Here is a 20,236-nt window from a genome sequence, read left to right on the forward strand (position 1 = left end):
AGCTAGTTCATTCAAAGCCTCATGCTGCTAGTGTGGTGGATTAGAATAAACCTGATCGCTATCATCACAGGAACTTTCACCTAGATTCACACTGTCAAAGTCTGGTCATTCAATTGTTAATGATGCAGCTTTTCAAATACTTTTTTTTAAGGAGCAAAATTAAATTTTGTTACCTTGATAAATATTTTGACAAAGTTAAATTTTCTTATTTAATACCAAGAATTCTTCACAAAGTAAAATTTTATTACTAAGATACCAAATATTTTCACAAATTTTAATTTAGTTACTAAGATACCAAATATCTTGACAAATTTGAATTCTGTTACTAAGATACCAAATATTTTGATAAAATTGAATTCTGTTACTAAGATACCAAATATCTTGACAAATTTGAATTCTGTTACTAAGATAGCAAATATTTTGATAAATTTGAATTATGTTACTAAGAAACAAAATATTTTGACTAATTCAACCAAACTGAAATATCTTACAAAAACCAACCCAGCACCATCCTATCCTACCTACAATGGTGGCCCTACCAAGATCTTGTAATCAATTTAGCAGTAATAGTGAGCTTGCATGCTTTGTGGGAGCAGTTAGTAGCTGTCTAGTTGATTGCAGTCCCATGGCATTCTGGGTAAGCAGCAGTGATGCACAAACAATTGGTTAAGATGACTAGAGGACAGCAGATGTTAACCAAACGTCCCGCCTAAAATGCCCACCAAGATGATGATGAGGATGCATACACAGATGATGATCATAATTTTCTTCTGCAAAAAAAAATGTTTGTAGAGTTAGTTTTTTTAGTAGTAGCATTCTGGTTTGAGTTACAGAATTGTGGGTCTGTTTATGGCTATTCAACTATTTTCATTTTAAGTCTACATTCAACATTGTTGTAATAATTTAAATTAATATACATGTCATTAAACTTTGCTGCTAAATCTATAGATCTCTAAAAATTAAGTACATAAACATTAATAATGATAAGCTCTTAAACTTAAATGCATTAAAGAAAAAAGTTTTTTAAAATGATGTTCAAATTAGTAAATCATGTTCCAGAAATCTTTATTTTTTTTGCAATGAGATCTCTCAACATCATTTATCTTTTCCACCTAATTTTTTGTGAATTTTAAACATCACTAATTAAAGGGTTTTTATAATCAATTTTTCTACTTTTTAATATTTATAATCTAAATATTGTAAAGATAATTGAGTATAAGTTTCAAAAAGTGGGATAAGTTAGTACTTTATTACTCTTTTAGTTAGGTTAATTATAATTAAACGAGAACCAATCAGGAGAAAAATATTTGCTCTAAAACCCACTCAGTGACTTAATTAGGTTTAAATGCTCAATGAATTAACTCGACAGTTGAAGCTTGTTGTTCCTCTTTTGGTTCAATGAATTAACTCTACAGTTGATTAATTTTGAATGATTAATTTATCTAGTTAGATTTAACCACAAACCCACCTACAAAAATATTGTCCTAAGTCAAATTAAAAAAATTTGATTAACTAGTTTTATATAGGCCTAGATCTATGCACTAAAAAGAAGAGAAAAAATAAAAAATAACGCAACACTTTAAAATATTCAGAATGTTTATGTTCTAAAAGTCACTAGAAAAATATGAGTTACCTTCCTGCTGCAAACATAACCACAACATTTACATCCAGGTCATAGTTCATCTAAAAATAGTGGCTACACATATTACAATATTGAACAGTTAATCCATCAAAAACTAAATGGAAAGAAAGCCAGGCAAATGAAACAGTCTAAGCTAGCAGGCTACTGCACACTGGATCTGCTCAACACTAGGGGGGGGGGGGGTTCATCTGCCTCACCACCCTTGTGTCACCATCTCTGCCTACTGTCACCATGTCTAACCAGTGTCACCATCTCTGCCTACTGTCACCATGTCTAACCAGTGTCACCATCTCTGCCTACTGTCACCATGTCTAACCAGTGTCACCATCTCTGCCTACTGTCACCATGTCTAACCAGTGTCACCATCTCTGCCTACTGTCACCATGTCTAACCAGTGTCACCATCTCTGCCTACTGTCACCATGTCTAACCAGTGTCACCATCTCTGCCTACTGTCACCATGTCTAACCAGTGTCACCATCTCTGCCTACTGTCACCATGTCTAACCAGTGTCACCATGGTCTTGGTTCAAACTACCACTAGATACCACACACACACAGTTGGTCATGTGTGCCACAGTTATTGTCTTGGCACACTTGTCAGTGACGCTACACGCATGTGGGTGTTATATTGGCACACTTCTCAGTGACGCTACACGCATGTGGGTTATCTTGGCACACTTGGCAGTTGAGTGACACTACACACATGCACACAAAAACATCTAGAGTTAAAAATAAAAACAACACCAGAGTAAAGTGTTTATTTAGATTTATTTAATAGTATTAATGACAAAATTACCAGTGTATTCTTGAATACAGTGTTGGTCCTAGAGGACTATGGGCATCTACAGTCATGAATATTATACTGTCACTGGGGATGAATGTCCTAGTCATTGGATGAATATCCTAGTCATTGGATGAATGTCCTACTGTCACTGGGGATGAATGTCCTACTGTCACTGGGGATGAATGTCCTACTGTCACTGGGGATGAATGTCCTACTGTCACTGGGGATGAATGTCCTACTGTCACTGGGGATGAATGTCCTAGTCATTGGATGAATGTCCTACTGTCACTGGGGATGAATGTCCTACTGTCACTGGGGATGAATGTCCTACTGTCACTGGGGATGAATGTCCTACTGTCACTGGGGATGAATGTCCTACTGTCACTGGGGATGAATGTCCTACTGTCACTGGGGATGAATGTCCTACTGTCACTGGGGATGAATGTCCTACTGTCACTGGGGATGAATGTCCTACTGTCACTGGGGATGAATGTCCTACTGTCACTGGGGATGAATGTCCTACTGTCACTGGGGATGAATGTCCTACTGTCACTGGGGATGAATGTCCTACTGTCACTGGGGATGAATGTCGTACTGTCACTGGGGATGAATGTCGTACTGTCACTGGGGATGAATGTCCTACTGTCACTGGGGATGAATGTCCTACTGTCACTGGGGATGAATGTCGTACTGTCACTGGGGATGAATGTCCTACTGTCACTGGGGATGAATGTCCTACTGTCACTGGGGATGAATGTCCTACTGTCACTGGGGATGAATGTCCTACTGTCACTGGGGATGAATGTCCTACTGTCACTGGGGATGAATGTCCTACTGTCACTGGGGATGAATGTCCTACTGTCACTGGGGATGAATGTCCTACTGTCACTGGGGATGAATGTCGTACTGTCACTGGGGATGAATGTCCTACTGTCACTGGGGATGAATGTCCTACTGTCACTGGGGATGAATGTCCTACTGTCACTGGGGATGAATGTCCTACTGTCACTGGGGATGAATGTCCTACTGTCACTGGGGATGAATGTCGTACTGTCACTGGGGATGAATGTCCTAGTCATTGGATGAATGTCCTACTGTCACTGGGGAAGAATGTCCTACAATCACTGGATGGGGGAATATGTTAGAGACCCGGCTAATGTCAATGAACTAAAACCCATCAGGAATGTAATGTTAAGTCATGTCAATGTAATAAGGCCACTGTAATCGAGCAAACATGGGAAGAGTCAAGTCAGCAGTTTAAAACATGCAAGAAATGGTACCATAAGGGATGTACACAAATGGTACCATAAGGGATGTACACAAATGGTACCATAAGGGACGTACACAAATGGTACCATAAGGGACGTACACAAATGGTACCATAAGGGACGTACACAAATGGTACCATAAGGGACGTACACAAATGGTACTATAAGGGATGTACACAAATGGTACCATAAGGGATGTACACAAATGGTACCATAAGGGATGTACACAAATGGTACCATAAGGGATGTACACAAATGGTACCATAAGGGACGTACACAAATGGTACCATAAGGGACGTACACAAATGGTACCATAAGGGATGTACTTTGTTCACAAATGGTACCATATGGGATGTACACAAATGGTACCATAAGGGATGTACACAAATGGTACTATAAGGGATGTACACAAATGGTACCATAAGGGATGTACACAAATGGTACCATAAGGGATGTACACAAATGGTACCATAAGGGATGTACACAAATGGTACCATAAGGGATGTACACAAATGGTACTATAAGGGATGTACACAAATGGTACCATAAGGGATGTACACAAATGGTACCATAAGGGATGTACACAAATGGTACCATAAGGGATGTACACAAATGGTACTATAAGGGATGTACACAAATGGTACCATAAGGGATGTACACAAATGGTACCATAAGGGATGTACACAAATGGTACCATAAGGGATGTACACAAATGGTACCATAAGGGATGTACACAAATGGTCCAATGAAGACCAAAAGAATGAATGTGTTTTTACTTTAGTATGGTATATGGTATGGACTGCACTGGTTGTAGATACACATGAGGTGTAGGTGAAAACATGTATAAAAAAAGGGCAGATTTTGCTTAGATAAATAAGTAAAGAATACATGAGGGTCTCCAGCCCTCTCACAGCCTTGATGCTACACTTAAAACAACAATGTCAAGGCCAGCCCCACTAGAAACATGGAATATATTCTTGAGCTGGTAATACCTCAGTTGTATGGCATGACAACTAGTATGGCATGACAACTAGTATGACATGGCATGATAAGCTGTATGGCATGACAACTAGTATGACATGACATGACAAGCTTTGGTCCACTTCTATCACACAGACTTGACATACGTGGTCCACCATAACTCACTTTCAAACATACAACAATATCAACAACCTCCTACACCTAAATTCTGTCCTTTCAAATGACCAGCATTTTTTTCAAACTGGTCTTATTCAACAGAATGACTAAAAACTAAGTATCCCATTTCATGTAGGCTACTTTAGTACTTATCCCTAACAAATACAACATGGTTTAATACTGAAACTCCACCTACAAAAAAAAATCTTTGTGCATTTTTGGTAAATAAAAATGTCAAGACTAGACAGAGTAAACAAACGAAATCAAGTGAGTGGCATGCACACAACATGGAGGCTGGAATATTGCACATACAAGAGGCCTTTAGGCCAGTAACTCTGGTTTTTTAAGTAAGGGAGGTAATGCTTGATTAAGTAGAGAAACACAAACCTTGCTTTAGGCTTGAGATATTTCAAATAATATAATTTGACAATTTTTGGATCTTCAATTAGATAACCTGTATGATAGGTTGAACACAATAATGCTGAAACTTGGGGTGAAGTATAGGCCTATAGAATCTCATCAACAAGTCCAAAGACTAGCTAGGCAAATAGATTGGCCTAACTGTACACATTTTATCAACTAGCAAATCACTTGAACCAATAGCAAGTTATAAAAGAAATCACTGTACTCTACACAAACTTGTGCATATTGCAGTTCTATCACTGCATACACAAACTTGTGCATACACTACAGACTACTAAAGAGTTTGTTCTTTTCTCATCAGATTCAGCAGTCAGAAAACTGCAGTTACTATATACAGAACACAATGGCAATTCAACATTTCCGACAGACTGAATACATTAGTGCTACTTATCCCTTTACAGCCTGACATAGAAACTATTTCCCGTATGGCTAGGTAAAAAGAAAACCACAGAAAAAATTATTTCAAAATATTTCCATTCGGTAGAAAAACAAAAAGCAATATATAGGAAATGTTTGAAGTTTTTTATGTATGTGATTAGTTGGCTGAATAATAATATAAATAAATAAAAATAGCGGGATTTTTTTTTCAGAAAATGCTCAAAATAGAAATTTTTTTTAAACAAAAATTTATGAACTAAAGATAATGTAATATAATCACTGAAAGTTCTTTCAATATCACTGTGTGTTACATTCTAAACAAAGCCCAATTCTCTCCCCCCCCCCCCCCCCCCCCCCCCCCCCAAGCACAGGCTGGTGAAGGCAGCAGAGGCATTTGAATAAATATTATGTTCACAAATTATATTGGGAGTATCTTACAAATCTGGTTGTGAATCTACTTGTAAATAAACATACTAGACATCTAGTTGGTGCCAACATGGACACTAAACTCTCTGTCTGCCACATGGGACTGTAAAGAACTCAAGCAAATCAACATGTGTCTAACAAAAACCACTTGCTGCTAGTTATAGAAGGAACAGCTGGTTCAACCAATGACTGGGGCATGGAAGTCAAAGATCAACCACTTCATTTCACTAGAATTTATAGAATGGGTGGGTGGGGGGAGGCGGGAGACGATGTCTACACCTCACTGGATTTCTGTTAGAAGGTTTAGGAGGGGTTTGGTTCCACCCATCTGCTTCTACAGCAAAAGGTCAGGGTGTACAAATGATGGGAACATGCATACAAACTGTACAATAACTTCCACAGGAGCATCAAACTCCTCAATACAATGACTAGCTGCAACATTTTCTAAGCCTCTTGTCAACATCAACAGATTTATAAAAGACAATTCAACTTACATCAACAGTATTCAAGTTACAGTAAAAACCTAGTATAAAAATAAAATATTCCCAAGGTAAAAAAAAAAAATGGACAGAATTTTTTATCATAGCACCACTGCAATGGGCTCAGAAAAAATTCAAGCCTTGTAAAATGGAAGCTACGGTCAAGCAAGTGGTTCTGTCTGGGGCTGCTCTATGCTACACTAGGCTAGAGTTGAAATAAGGATGATGGCTATTATGACCAGTAGGATCACGATACACACAATTATCAAAATCTTTTTCTGAAATAAAATAAGGGAAATAAAAAACACAATCAACAAAAATGAAGGCAACATAAGAATGCTACAACAATTCTGGCTAATAAAAATATAGAAAGCACATGACAGATACATCCATTACTACAGCAATTGGTTTACAACATTTATTTTTAATTATATTTGAGTGAGATGGTAACTTATCCAAGTCTTAAGTTGAAATATTGATGCTAAACTCAGAGATGGATGTTCAAACATTGATTTGATTACAAACACTATCTAATTACTAACAGTAGTTACAGACAACATATAAGATGCTTGAAAGTCAAACTAGCCGCGTCTACTTACCCGCCTAGCTTTGCTCTGGTATTTCACAGCTTTCTTGGTGTCCATCTTGGCTGTCTCTATATAGTCTACAGCTTGCTCCACATTGTATTCAATCCTGTCTATCATCTCTCCCTGGAACAATAAGCTAGGGCATTTCAGCTAGGGCATCTTACACTACAGCTAGGCCATCTTACACTACAGCTAGGCCATCTTACACTACAGCTAGGCCATCTTACACTACAGCTAGGCCATCTTACACTACAGCTAGGCCATCTTAAACTACAGCTAGGCCCTTACACTACAGCTAGGCCATCTTACACTACAGCTAGGCCATCTTACACTACAGCTAGGCCATCTTACACTACAGCTAGGCCATCTTACACTACAGCTAGGCCATCTTACACTACAGCTAGGCCATCTTACACTACAGCTAGGCCATCTTACACTACAGCTAGGCCATCTTACACTACAGCTAGGCCCTTACACTACAGCTAGGCCATCTTACACTACAGCTAGGCCATCTTACACTACAGCTTGGCCATCTTACACTACAGCTAGGCCATCTTACACTACACTGGTCAATGTCTGATCTTACCTGGCTCTCCACCAACATTGCCATATCCATAAACATATCATGCAGATCTCGTATAGACGTCTCTAGCTTCATGATGTCATTATGTCTTGCTTCAATATCTGCTAATGTTTGTTTAGCTTGTTGTGTTTCCATTATAATCTGAGATCAACAAATTCAAGGAAACATAAGAGCTAGGATGGCAATAAATTGATGAGTCAAATATACCCAAGGCATGATGCAAGCAACTATCTTTGCCTACACTAAGTCAAACATTTGCTGGACAGCAAGGCCATGCACTCTTATTGGCATCATTCAAGGAGTTTCTCTTGTTTTTTCTTTGCTAGTCTCCCTTGCCATATTTTGAAATAATAAAAGATGTAATGGTGGTCAGTAATCTATCAACAGGACAGCAGCATGTACTGAACATGTCATCAAATGTCAGCATGTACTGAACATGTCATCAAATGTCAGCATGTACTGAACATGTCATCAAATGTCAGCATGTACTGAACATGTCATCAAATGTCAGCATGTACTGAACATGTCATCAAATGTCAACATGTACGGAACATGTCATCAAATGTCAGCATGTACTGAACATGTCATCAAATGTCAGCATGTACTGAACATGTCATGTCAGCATGTACTGAACATGTCATCAAATGTCAGCATGTACTGAACATGTCATCAAATGTCAGCATGTACTGAACATGTCATCAAATGTCAGCATGTACTGAACATGTCATCAAATGTCAGCATGTACTGAACATGTCATCAAATGTCAGCATGTACTGAACATGTCATCAAATGTCAGCATGTACTGAACATGTCATCAAATGTCAGTGTGTACTGAACATGTCATCAAATGTCAGTGTGTACTGAACATGTCATCAAATGTCAGTGTGTGTTGAACATGTCATCAAATGTCAGCATGTACTGAACATGTCATCAAATGTCAGCATGTACTGAACATGTCATCAAATGTCAGCATGTACTGAACATGTCATCAAATGTCAGCATGTACTGAACATGTCATCAAATGTCAGCATGTACTGAACATGTCATCAAATGTCAGCATGTACTGAACATGTCATCAAATGTCAGTGTGTACTGAACATGTCATCAAATGTCAGTGTGTACTGAACTTGTCATCAAATGTCAGTGTGTACTGAACATGTCATCAAATGTCAGCGTGTACTGAACATGTCATCAAATGTCAGCATGTACTGAACATGTCATCAAATGTCAGCATGTACTGAACATGTCATCAAATGTCAGCATGTACTGAACATGTCATCAAATGTCAGCATGTACTGAACATGTCATCAAATGTCAGCATGTACTGAACATGTCATCAAATGTCAGTGTGTACTGAACATGTCATCAAATGTCAGCATGTACTGAACATGTCATCAAATGTCAGCATGTACTGAACATGTCATCAAATGTCAGCGTGTACTGAACATGTCATCAAATGTCAGCATGTACTGAACATGTCATCAAATGTCAGCATGTACTGAACATGTCATCAAATGTCAGCATGTACTGAACATGTCATCAAATGTCAGCATGTACTGAACATGTCATCAAATGTCAGCATGTACTGAACATGTCATCAAATGTCAGTGTGTACTGAACATGTCATCAAATGTCAGTGTGTACTGAACTTGTCATCGAATGTCAGTGTGTACTGAACATGTCATCCAATGTCAGCATGTACTGAACATGTCATCAAATGTCAGTGTGTACTGAACATGTCATCAAATGTCAGTATGTATGCAACATGTCATCAAATGTCAGTGTGTACTGAACATGTCATCAAATGTCAGTGTGTACTGAACATGTCATCAAATGTCAGTGTGTACTGAACATGTCATCAAATGTCAGTGTGTACTGAACATGTCATCAAATGTCAGTGTGTACTGAACATGTCATCAAATGTCAGTATGTATGCAACATGTCATCAAATGTCAGTGTGTACTGAACATGTCATCAAATGTCAGTGTGTACTGAACATGTCATCAAATGTCAGCGTGTACTGAACATGTCATCAAATGTCAGTGTGTGTTGAACATGTCATCAAATGTCAGCATGTACTGAACATGTCATCAAATGTCAGCATGTACTGAACATGTCATCAAATGTCAGCATGTACTGAACATGTCATCAAATGTCAGCATGTACTGAACATGTCATCAAATGTCAGCATGTACTGAACATGTCATCAAATGTCAGCATGTACTGAACATGTCATCAAATGTCAGTGTGTACTGAACATGTCATCAAATGTCAGTGTGTACTGAACTTGTCATCAAATGTCAGTGTGTACTGAACATGTCATCAAATGTCAGCGTGTACTGAACATGTCATCAAATGTCAGCATGTACTGAACATGTCATCAAATGTCAGCATGTACTGAACATGTCATCAAATGTCAGCATGTACTGAACATGTCATCAAATGTCAGCATGTACTGAACATGTCATCAAATGTCAGCATGTACTGAACATGTCATCAAATGTCAGTGTGTACTGAACATGTCATCAAATGTCAGCATGTACTGAACATGTCATCAAATGTCAGCATGTACTGAACATGTCATCAAATGTCAGCGTGTACTGAACATGTCATCAAATGTCAGCATGTACTGAACATGTCATCAAATGTCAGCATGTACTGAACATGTCATCAAATGTCAGCATGTACTGAACATGTCATCAAATGTCAGCATGTACTGAACATGTCATCAAATGTCAGCATGTACTGAACATGTCATCAAATGTCAGTGTGTACTGAACATGTCATCAAATGTCAGTGTGTACTGAACTTGTCATCGAATGTCAGTGTGTACTGAACATGTCATCCAATGTCAGCATGTACTGAACATGTCATCAAATGTCAGTGTGTACTGAACATGTCATCAAATGTCAGTATGTATGCAACATGTCATCAAATGTCAGTGTGTACTGAACATGTCATCAAATGTCAGTGTGTACTGAACATGTCATCAAATGTCAGTGTGTACTGAACATGTCATCAAATGTCAGTGTGTACTGAACATGTCATCAAATGTCAGTGTGTACTGAACATGTCATCAAATGTCAGTATGTATGCAACATGTCATCAAATGTCAGTGTGTACTGAACATGTCATCAAATGTCAGTGTGTACTGAACATGTCATCAAATGTCAGCGTGTACTGAAAATGTCATCAAATGTCAGCATGTACTAAACATGTCATCAAATGTCAGTGTGTACTGACCATGTCATCAAATGTCAACATGTACTGAACATGTCATCAAATGTCAACATGTACTGAACATGTCATCAAATGTCAGCATGTACTGAACATGTCATCAAATGTCAGCTTGTACTGAACATGTCATCAAATGTCAGCATGTACTGAACATGTCATCAAATGTCAGTGTGTACTGAACATGTCATCAAATGTCAGTGTGTACTGAACATGTCATCAAATGTCAGTGTGTACTGAACATGTCATCAAATGTCAGTGTGTACTGAACATGTCATCAAATGTCAGCATGTACTGAACATGTCATCAAATGTCAGTGTGTACTGAACATGTCATCAAATGTCAGTGTGTACTGAACATGTCATCAAATGTCAGTGTGTACTGAACATGTCATCAAATGTCAGTGTGTACTGAACATGTCATCAAATGTCAGTGTGTACTGAACATGTCATCAAATGTCAGCGTGTACTGGACATGTCATCAAATGTCAGTGTGTACTAAACATGTCATCAAATGTCAGTGTGTACTGAACATGTCATCAAATATCAGTGTGTACTGAACATGTCATCAAATGTCAGTGTGTACTGAACATGTCATCAAATGTCAACATGTACTGAACATGTCATCAAATGTCAGCATGTACTGAACATGTCATCAAATGTCAGCATGTACTGAACATGTCATCAAATGTCAGTGTGTACTGAACATGTCATCAAATGTCAGCATGTACTGAACATGTCATCAAATGTCAGCATGTAGTATACATGTCATCAAATGTCAGTATGTACTAAACATGTCATCAAATGTCAGTATGTATGCAACATGTCATCAAATGTCAGTGTGTACTGAACATGTCATCAAATGTCAGTGTGTACTGAACATGTCATCAAATGTCAGTGTGTACTGAACATGTCATCAAATGTCAGTGTGTACTGAACATGTCATCAAATGTCAGCGTGTACTGAACATGTCATCAAATGTCAGTGTGTACTGAACATGTCATCAAATGTCTGTGTGTACTGAACATGTCATCAAATGTCAGCGTGTACTGAACATGTCATTAAATGTCAGCACCCATCAACAAGACGTACGTACGTACCCCCTGTGTAAAAATGGCTGGGTTCCCAGACTCTATCATGTCCTCCAGCTCTTCATTGGTTGTGGTTTTTCCAGCTGTAAAAAAAGTTAGGGTGGGTCAAATGTGGCCTAACATTTGATATAAAGTTAGGGTGGGTCAAACAATTGATATAAAGTTAGGGTGGGTCAAACAATTGATATAAAGTTAGGGTGGGTCAAACAATTGATATAAAGTTAGGGTGGGTCAAACAATTGATATAAAGTTAGGGTGGGTCAAACATTTGATATAAAGTTAGGGTGGGTCAAACAATTGATATAAAGTTAGGGTGGGTCAAACAATTGATATAAAGTTAGGGTGGGTCAAACAATTGATATAAAGTTAGGGTGGGTCAAACAATTGATATAAAGTTAGGGTGGGTCAAACAATTGATATAAAGTTAGGGTGGGTTAAATGTGGCCTAACATTTGATATAAAGTTAGGGTGGGTCAAACAATTGATATAAAGTTAGGGTGGGTCAAACAATTGATATAAAGTTAGGGTGGGTCAAACAATTGATATAAAGTTAGGGTGGGTCAAACAATTGATATAAAGTTAGGGTGGGTCAAACAATTGATATAAAGTTAGGGTGGGTCAAACAATTGATATAAAGTTAGGGTGGGTCAAACAATTGATATAAAGTTAGGGTGGGTCAAACAATTGATATAAAGTTAGGGTGGGTCAAACAATTGATATAAAGTTAGGGTGGGTCAAACAATTGATATAAAGTTAGGGTGGGTCAAACAATTAATATAAAGTTGGGTGGGTCAAACAATTGATATAAAGTTAGGGCGGGTCAAACAATTGATATAACATCAAGTTTAACAATACAAAGATCATGTGTAGTTGTGTGCAACAATGGCTAAGTTTTGTCAAATGGTTACAGATACAAGAATGACCTACTGATAGCAAGCTGAGATACAAGAATGACCTACTGATAGCAAGCTGAGAGACAAGAATGGCCTACTGATAGCAAGCTGAGACAAGAATGACCTACTGATAGCAAGATGAGATACAAGAATGACCTACTGATAGCAAGCTGAGAGACAAGAATGACCTACTGATAGCAAGCTGAGAGACAAGAATGACCTACTGATAGCAAGCTGAGAGGCAAGAATGACCTACTGATAGCAAGCTGAGAGACAAGAATGACCTACTGATAGCAAGCTGTCGTTTGATGCGGCCCTTGCACCTCTCTCTGTAGTCAATCTGGCAAGCATTGTAGTCATTCATCACCTCCACAAACTTACGGGATAAGGTGGCATGCTGAAACACAACAGATGGTTAGCCATACTACAGACCTCATGTAGCCAAACTACAGACCTCATGTAGCCACCTTATGTAGCCACCTCATGTAGCCACCTCATGTAGCCATACTACAGACCTCATGTAGCCACCCCATGTAGCCATACTACAGACCTCATGTAGCCACCTCATGTAGCCATACTACAGACCTCATGTAGCCACCTCATGTAGCCATACTACAGACCTCATGTAGCCACCCCATGTAGCCATACTACAGACCTCATGTAGCCACCTCATGTAGCCATACTACAGACCTCATGTAGCCACCCCATGTAGCCATACTACAGACCTCATGTAGCCACCCCATGTAGCCATACTACAGACCTCATGTAGCCACCCCATGTAGCCATACTACAGACCTCATGTAGCCAAACTACAGACCTCATGTAGCCAAACTACAGATCTCATGTAGCCACCTTATGTAGCCAAACTACAGACCTCATGAAGCCACCCCATGTAGCCAAACTACAGACCTCATGTAGCCAAACTACAGACCTCATGTAGCCACCTTATGTAGCCAAACTACAGACCTCATGTAGCCACCTTATGTAGCCATACTACAGACCTCATGTAGCCACCTTATGTAGCCAAACTACAGACCTCATGTAGCCACCTCATGTAGCCAAACTACAGACCTCATGTAGCCACCTCATGTAGCCAAACTACAGACCTCATGTAGCCAAACTACAGACCTCATGTAGCCACCTTATGTAGCCAAACTACAGACCTCATGTAGCCACCTTATGTAGCCATACTACAGACCTCATGTAGCCAAACTACAGACCTTATATAGCCACCTTATGTAGCCAAACTACAGACCTCATGTAGATAAACTACAGACCTTATATAGCCACCTTATGTAGCCAAACTACAGACCTCATGTAGCCAGACTACAGACCTCATGTAGCCAAACTACAGACCTCATGTAGCCACCCCATGTAGCCAAACTACAGACCTCATGTAGCCACCTCATGTAGCCAAACTACAGACCTCATGTAGCCAGACTACAGACCTCATGTAAATAAACTACAGATCTCATGTAGCCACCCCATGTAGCCAAACTACAGATCTCATGTAGCCAAACTACAGACCTCATGTAGCCAAACTACAGACCTCATGTAGCCAAACTACAGACCTCATGTAGCCACCCCATGTAGCCAAACTACAGACCACATGTAGCCAAACTACAGACCTCATGTAGCCACCCCATGTAGCCATACTACAGACCTCATGTAGCCACCTCATGTAGCCATACTACAGACCTCATGTAGCCAAACTACAGACCCCATGTAGCCATACTACAGACCTCATGTAGCCACCCCATGTAGCCATACTACAGACCTCATGTAGCCACCCCATGTAGCCATACTACAGACCTCATGTAGCCAAACTACAGACCTCATGTAGCCAAACTACAGATCTCATGTAGCCACCTTATGTAGCCAAACTACAGACCTCATGAAGCCACCCCATGTAGCCAAACTACAGACCTCATGTAGCCAAACTACAGACCTCATGTAGCCACCTTATGTAGCCAAACTACAGACCTCATGTAGCCACCTTATGTAGCCATACTACAGACCTCATGTAGCCAAACTACAGACCTTATATAGCCACCTTATGTAGCCAAACTACAGACCTCATGTAGATAAACTACAGACCTTATATAGCCACCTTATGTAGCCAAACTACAGACCTCATGTAGATAAACTACAGACCTCATGTAGCCACCCCATGTAGCCAAACTACAGATCTCATGTAGCCAAACTACAGATCTCATGTAGCCAAACTACAGACCTCATGTAGATAAACTACAGACCTCATGTAGCCACCTTATGTAGCCAAACTACAGACCTCATGTAGCCAAACTACAGACCTCATGTAGCCAAACTACAGACCTCATGTAGCCACCCCATGTAGCCAAACTACAGACCACATGTAGCCAAACTACAGACCTCATGTAGCCACCCCATGTAGCCAAACTACAGACCTCATGTAGCCAAACTACAGACCTCATGTAGCCACCTTATGTAGCCAAACTACAGACCTCATGTAGCCAAACTACAGACCTCATGTAGCCAAACTACAGACCTCATGTAGCCACCCCATGTAGCCAAACTACAGACCACATGTAGCCAAACTACAGACCTCATGTAGCCACCCCATGTAGCCAAACTACAGACCTCATGTAGCCAAACTACAGACCTCATGTAGCCAAACTACAGAACTCATGTAGCCACCCCATGTAGCCACCTCATGTAGCCAAACTACAGATCTCATGTAGCCACCCCATGTAGCCAAACTACAGATCTCATGTAGCCAAACTACAGACCTCATGTAGCCACCCCATGTAGCCAAACTACAGACCACATGTAGCCAAACTACAGACCTCATGTAGCCACCCCATGTAGCCAAACTACAGACCTCATGTAGCCAAACTACAGACCTCATGTAGCCAAACTACAGACCTCATGTAGCCACCCCATGTAGCCAAACTACAGATCTCATGTAGCCACCCCATGTAGCCAAACTACAGACCTCATGTAGCCAAACTACAGACCTCATGTAGCCAAACTACAGACCTCATGTAGCCAAACTACAGACCTCATGTAGCCAAACTACAGACCTCATGTAGCCAAACTACAGACCTCATGTAGCCAAACTACAGACCTCATGTAGCCACCCCATGTAGCCAAACTACAGACCACATGTAGCCAAACTACAGACCTCATGTAGCCACCCCATGTAGCCAAACTACAGACCTCATGTAGCCAAACTACAGACCTCATGTAGCCAAACTACAGACCTCATGTAGCCACCCCATGTAGCCAAACTACAGATCTCATGTAGCCACCCCATGTAGCCAAACTACAGACCTCATGTAGCCAAACTACAGACCTCATGTAGCCAAACTACAGACCTCATGTAGCCAAACTACAGACCTCATGTAGCCAAACTACAGACCTCATGTAGCCAAACTACAGACCTCATGTAGCCACCCCATGTAGCCACCTCATGTAGCCAAACTACAGACCTCATGTAGCCACCCCATGTAGCCAAACTACAGATCTCATGTAGCCACCCCATGTAGCCAAACTACAGACCTCATGTAACCGACACATGTAGCCCCCCCCCCCCCCCCCCCCCCCCCCATGTAGCGACCTACAGGTATGAGAGCCAACCTAAAGCTATCATCGTGTACCTACCCCAGTTGTAATTGCCAATATTGGACTAGAGAACTTACTTGAGTTTTCCTAATTCTGAGATCAGCAGATGACTTGTTTGTGTGCTCTTCTTGTTCAATGTTCTGTTCTATTGTAATTGCCAATATTGGACTAGAGAACTTACTTGAGTTTTCCTAATTCTGAGATCAGCAGATGACTTGTTTGTGTGCTCTTCTTGTTCAATGTTCTGTTCTATTGTAATTGCCAATATTGGACTAGAGAACTTACTTGAGTTTTCCTAATTCTGAGATCAGCAGATGACTTGTTTGTGTGCTCTTCTTGTTCAATGTTCTGTTCTATCACTGAAACAAACCATTCAAACAAAATGTCACCATGTCAAACCAGGGTCATGTTAAACATTATACAGAGGTCGTGTTAAACAAGGACCCCATTAAACAGGGGTCATGTTAATCAGGGACCCCATTAAACAAAGGTCGTGTTAAACAAGGACCCCATTAAACAAAGGCCATGTTAAACAAGGACCCCATTAAACAGGGGTCATGTTAAACAAGGGTCATGTTAAACAGGGACCCCATTAAACAAGGGTCATGTTAAACAAGGACCCCATTAAACAAGGGTCATGTTAAACAAGGACCCCATTAAACAAGGGTCATGTTAAACAGGGACCCCATTAAACAAGGGTCATGTTAAACAAGGACCCCATTAAACAAAGGCCATGTTAAACAGGGACCCCATTAAACAAAGGCCATGTTAAACAAGGACCCCCTTAAACAGGGACCTCATTTAACAAGGGTCATGTTAAAAAAGGACCCCCTTAAACAGGGACCACATTAAACAAGGGTCATGTTAAACAGGGACCCCATTAAACAAAGGTCGTGTTAAACAAGGACCCCCTTAAACAGGGACCTCATTTAACAAGGGTCATGTTAAACAGGGACCCCATTAAACAAGGGTCATGTTAAACAGGGACCCCATTAAACAAGGGTCATGTTAAACAAGGACCCCATTAAACAAAGGCCATGTTAAACAGGGACCCCATTAAACAAGGGTCATGTTAAACAGGGACCCCATTAAACAAAGGCCATGTTAAACAAGGACCCCCTTAAACAGGGACCTCATTTAACAAGGGTCATGTTAAAAAAGGACCCCCTTAAACAGGGACCACATTAAACAAGGGTCATGTTAAACAGGGACCCCATTAAACAAAGGTCGTGTTAAACAAGGACCCCCTTAAACAGGGACCTCATTTAACAAGGGTCATGTTAAACAGGGACCCCATTAAACAAGGGTCATGTTAAACAGGGACCCCATCAAACAAGGGTCGTAAAAAGGGTAAGTAAAAATGCAGCTGTTCCCACCAAGGACCAGCGAGAGACCGTAGCACCAGCCCCGGTACACGGCAAGCAACGGTACACGGCAAGCAACACGGGCGGTCAGTCATTCAACTACTGCTTGGGACGGCCGAGGTCAGGACAGAGAAATATCACAGCACTTGGATGTGGGGGACAGCAGTTGTGTGGCTGTGGGGGACAGCAGTTGTGTGGCTGTGGGTGACAGCAGTTGTGTGGGTGTGGGGGACAGCAGTTGTGTGGGTGTGGGGGACAGCAGTTGTGTGGGTGTAGGGGACAGCAGTTGTGTGGGTGTAGGGGACAGCAGTTGTGTGGGTGTGGGGGACAGCAGTTGTGTGGCTGTGGGGGACAGCAGTTGTGTGGGTGTGGGGGACAGCAGTTGTGTGGGTGTGGGGGACAGCAGTTGTGTGGGTTACAAAAATGGGGGTGGGACTCCCACTCGAGTGAGTGTGTGCGTGTATATGCATCGTGTGCCTGGTTGTGTGTGAGCGCCCAGGATATTTCTCCTTGAAACTAATTTGATATAAGAAAATATCGATCGTCTTAAAAAAACATTTATAGCAGATACGCTAAAAATAGATCAGGAAAATACTTGTCAGATATTTAGCTTGGTGGTAACGTACACAAGATATGGTCGTGTGGGGGAAAGTGTGGGAAGCTGTGTGGGTGTGGTAGTTACGTCCACGCGATATGGTCGTGTGTGGGAAGGTGTGTGGGTGTTGTGTACACAAAACAAGCGTCAATAAGTAATTATGTGATGAGGAAGGATAAATTGGTTGTGGTATGTGGTTGTGGTTGGTTGATGTGGTTGGTTGATGTGGTGATGGTATAGTGTGGCCCCTGTATATATTGGTATGAGCCGTACAGACGTAAAAATCAATGGTCGCCCGCCCCTCGACCTCTGGGGGTGACTAACGTCCAGTGGAGACAACTGGCCTACAGCACACGTGTCTAGTCGGTCTAGAGGCAACATACCACTTCCAGTTACCGGAAAGCATACAAAAATTGAAATGAGCTTTCGCATACAATATATTGTATACACTTGCCATTTTGTCTCCCTATTCTAGCGGTACTCATGCTGTCAGCTTTAAATACCAGAAGGAGAATACGTATCACTTCCGGTAACCGAAAATCGCTCAAAAGTTGATAGAAAACTACAAATGTGATGTAATACTTAAATAGGAAATTAGGTTAACATAACTGAAATGGTACTCAAGTTATTGTGTTTGAAGACACACACGGACAGGATGAGAAAACTCACCCGTCAACATCTGTCAAAATCTGGATTTAGATTTTGACACGATTACAACGCATTCGTTCTATTCGGTATAAGATAGAACGTGGAGGTGTTAAACGGCCAAACGGATTCAAATTTCATACAACTTTTCTGCATGTTAACAATATTTTCTCTACACTCCGTATTCGTGAAAGTTAAAAAATTGCAAGACCGAGATAAAACGACGCAAAAAAAATCCACTCCACACAAAAATCCACCCTGCACCCAAAAACTCGTACAAAGTTTTGATCATGTTGAGAGAAACATTGTACGCCCCATCACTCAAGCACCACCCCCTCCTTGACGAAACTAATCGAAGTCAGCCAGTCCCACCATGGCGTGACGTCATGTATGGATGAACGCTTATCACTTGCTACAAACCAACAGCTTGAATAGATGTCACGTGACCGCGTGAGTCATGTGTGACCATCACGTGAGTCATGTGTGACCATCACGTGAGTCATGTGTGACCATCACGTGAGTCATGTGTGACCATCACGCGAGTCATGTGTGACCATCACGTGACCGTGTGATCGTCACGCGATCATTGTTGTCCTACTCTACCCTACATTGACAGAGGCTAATTTTTTGCTCAGGACAACAAAGCGGAAGTGAGCTCCCCTAAATTGTAACGTCTCCCCGTGTCCTAGAGTAAGGGTTGAATGACACTCAGGGGATGGTAACGGCAATTAAGTTAATGAGAGCTCACTTTTCTGTCAGAAAATACAGAGGTGAAAAGTTCTTACAAAATATTTTTTATGAGAACAGTATTTTGAAAAGTATCGAATTCTCTAGATTTTTGCCAAATCAGACAGAGTAAAATATTTCTTCCTGTTACCGGAAATCGCTCAAAATAAGATGAAAACCTACATATAATTTTGTTAGAAATGTCGTCCCACAAACTGAATCGGTACTCAACGTGTTAACACACACCCAGGCATAGACAAATATAGAGAGAAAGATTGCAAAACTGGGTTTTTATAACTCAGGAAGGTGTAACGGGGGGAAGGGGGCTTCCGATTTTGTACACGATTACAATCCTTGCCCTAAACTACGTATACGAGA

General features: G+C 40.7%; 1 protein-coding gene across 2 annotated transcripts in view; it reads right to left on the reverse strand.

Annotated features, from left to right (window-relative positions):
* Positions 1-376: 376 nt before the first annotated feature.
* Positions 377-20,236, reverse strand: part of LOC131953998 (syntaxin) — a 43,692-nt gene continuing 23,832 nt past the window's right edge. The window contains exons 5-10 of one of the 2 annotated variants that reach the window (XM_059317459.1): positions 16,814-16,887; positions 13,214-13,322; positions 12,042-12,115; positions 7,712-7,849; positions 7,138-7,248; positions 377-770 (exon numbers count right to left, since the gene is read on the reverse strand). In XM_059317459.1, the coding sequence (XP_059173442.1) occupies positions 693-770; positions 7,138-7,248; positions 7,712-7,849; positions 12,042-12,115; positions 13,214-13,322; positions 16,814-16,887 (584 nt within the window). In that variant the 3' untranslated portion in view covers positions 377-692. Of the gene's footprint in view, positions 771-5,982; positions 6,817-7,137; positions 7,249-7,711; positions 7,850-12,041; positions 12,116-13,213; positions 13,323-16,813; positions 16,888-20,236 lie in introns of those variants that run through there. The other variant, XM_059317458.1, reaches the window with a different exon arrangement.

The sequence above is a fragment of the Physella acuta genome, unplaced genomic scaffold (genome assembly GCF_028476545.2).
Source record: "Physella acuta isolate Inbredline_101_S28 unplaced genomic scaffold, ASM2847654v3 ptg000969l, whole genome shotgun sequence".
Lineage (NCBI taxonomy): Eukaryota > Metazoa > Mollusca > Gastropoda > Physidae > Physella > Physella acuta.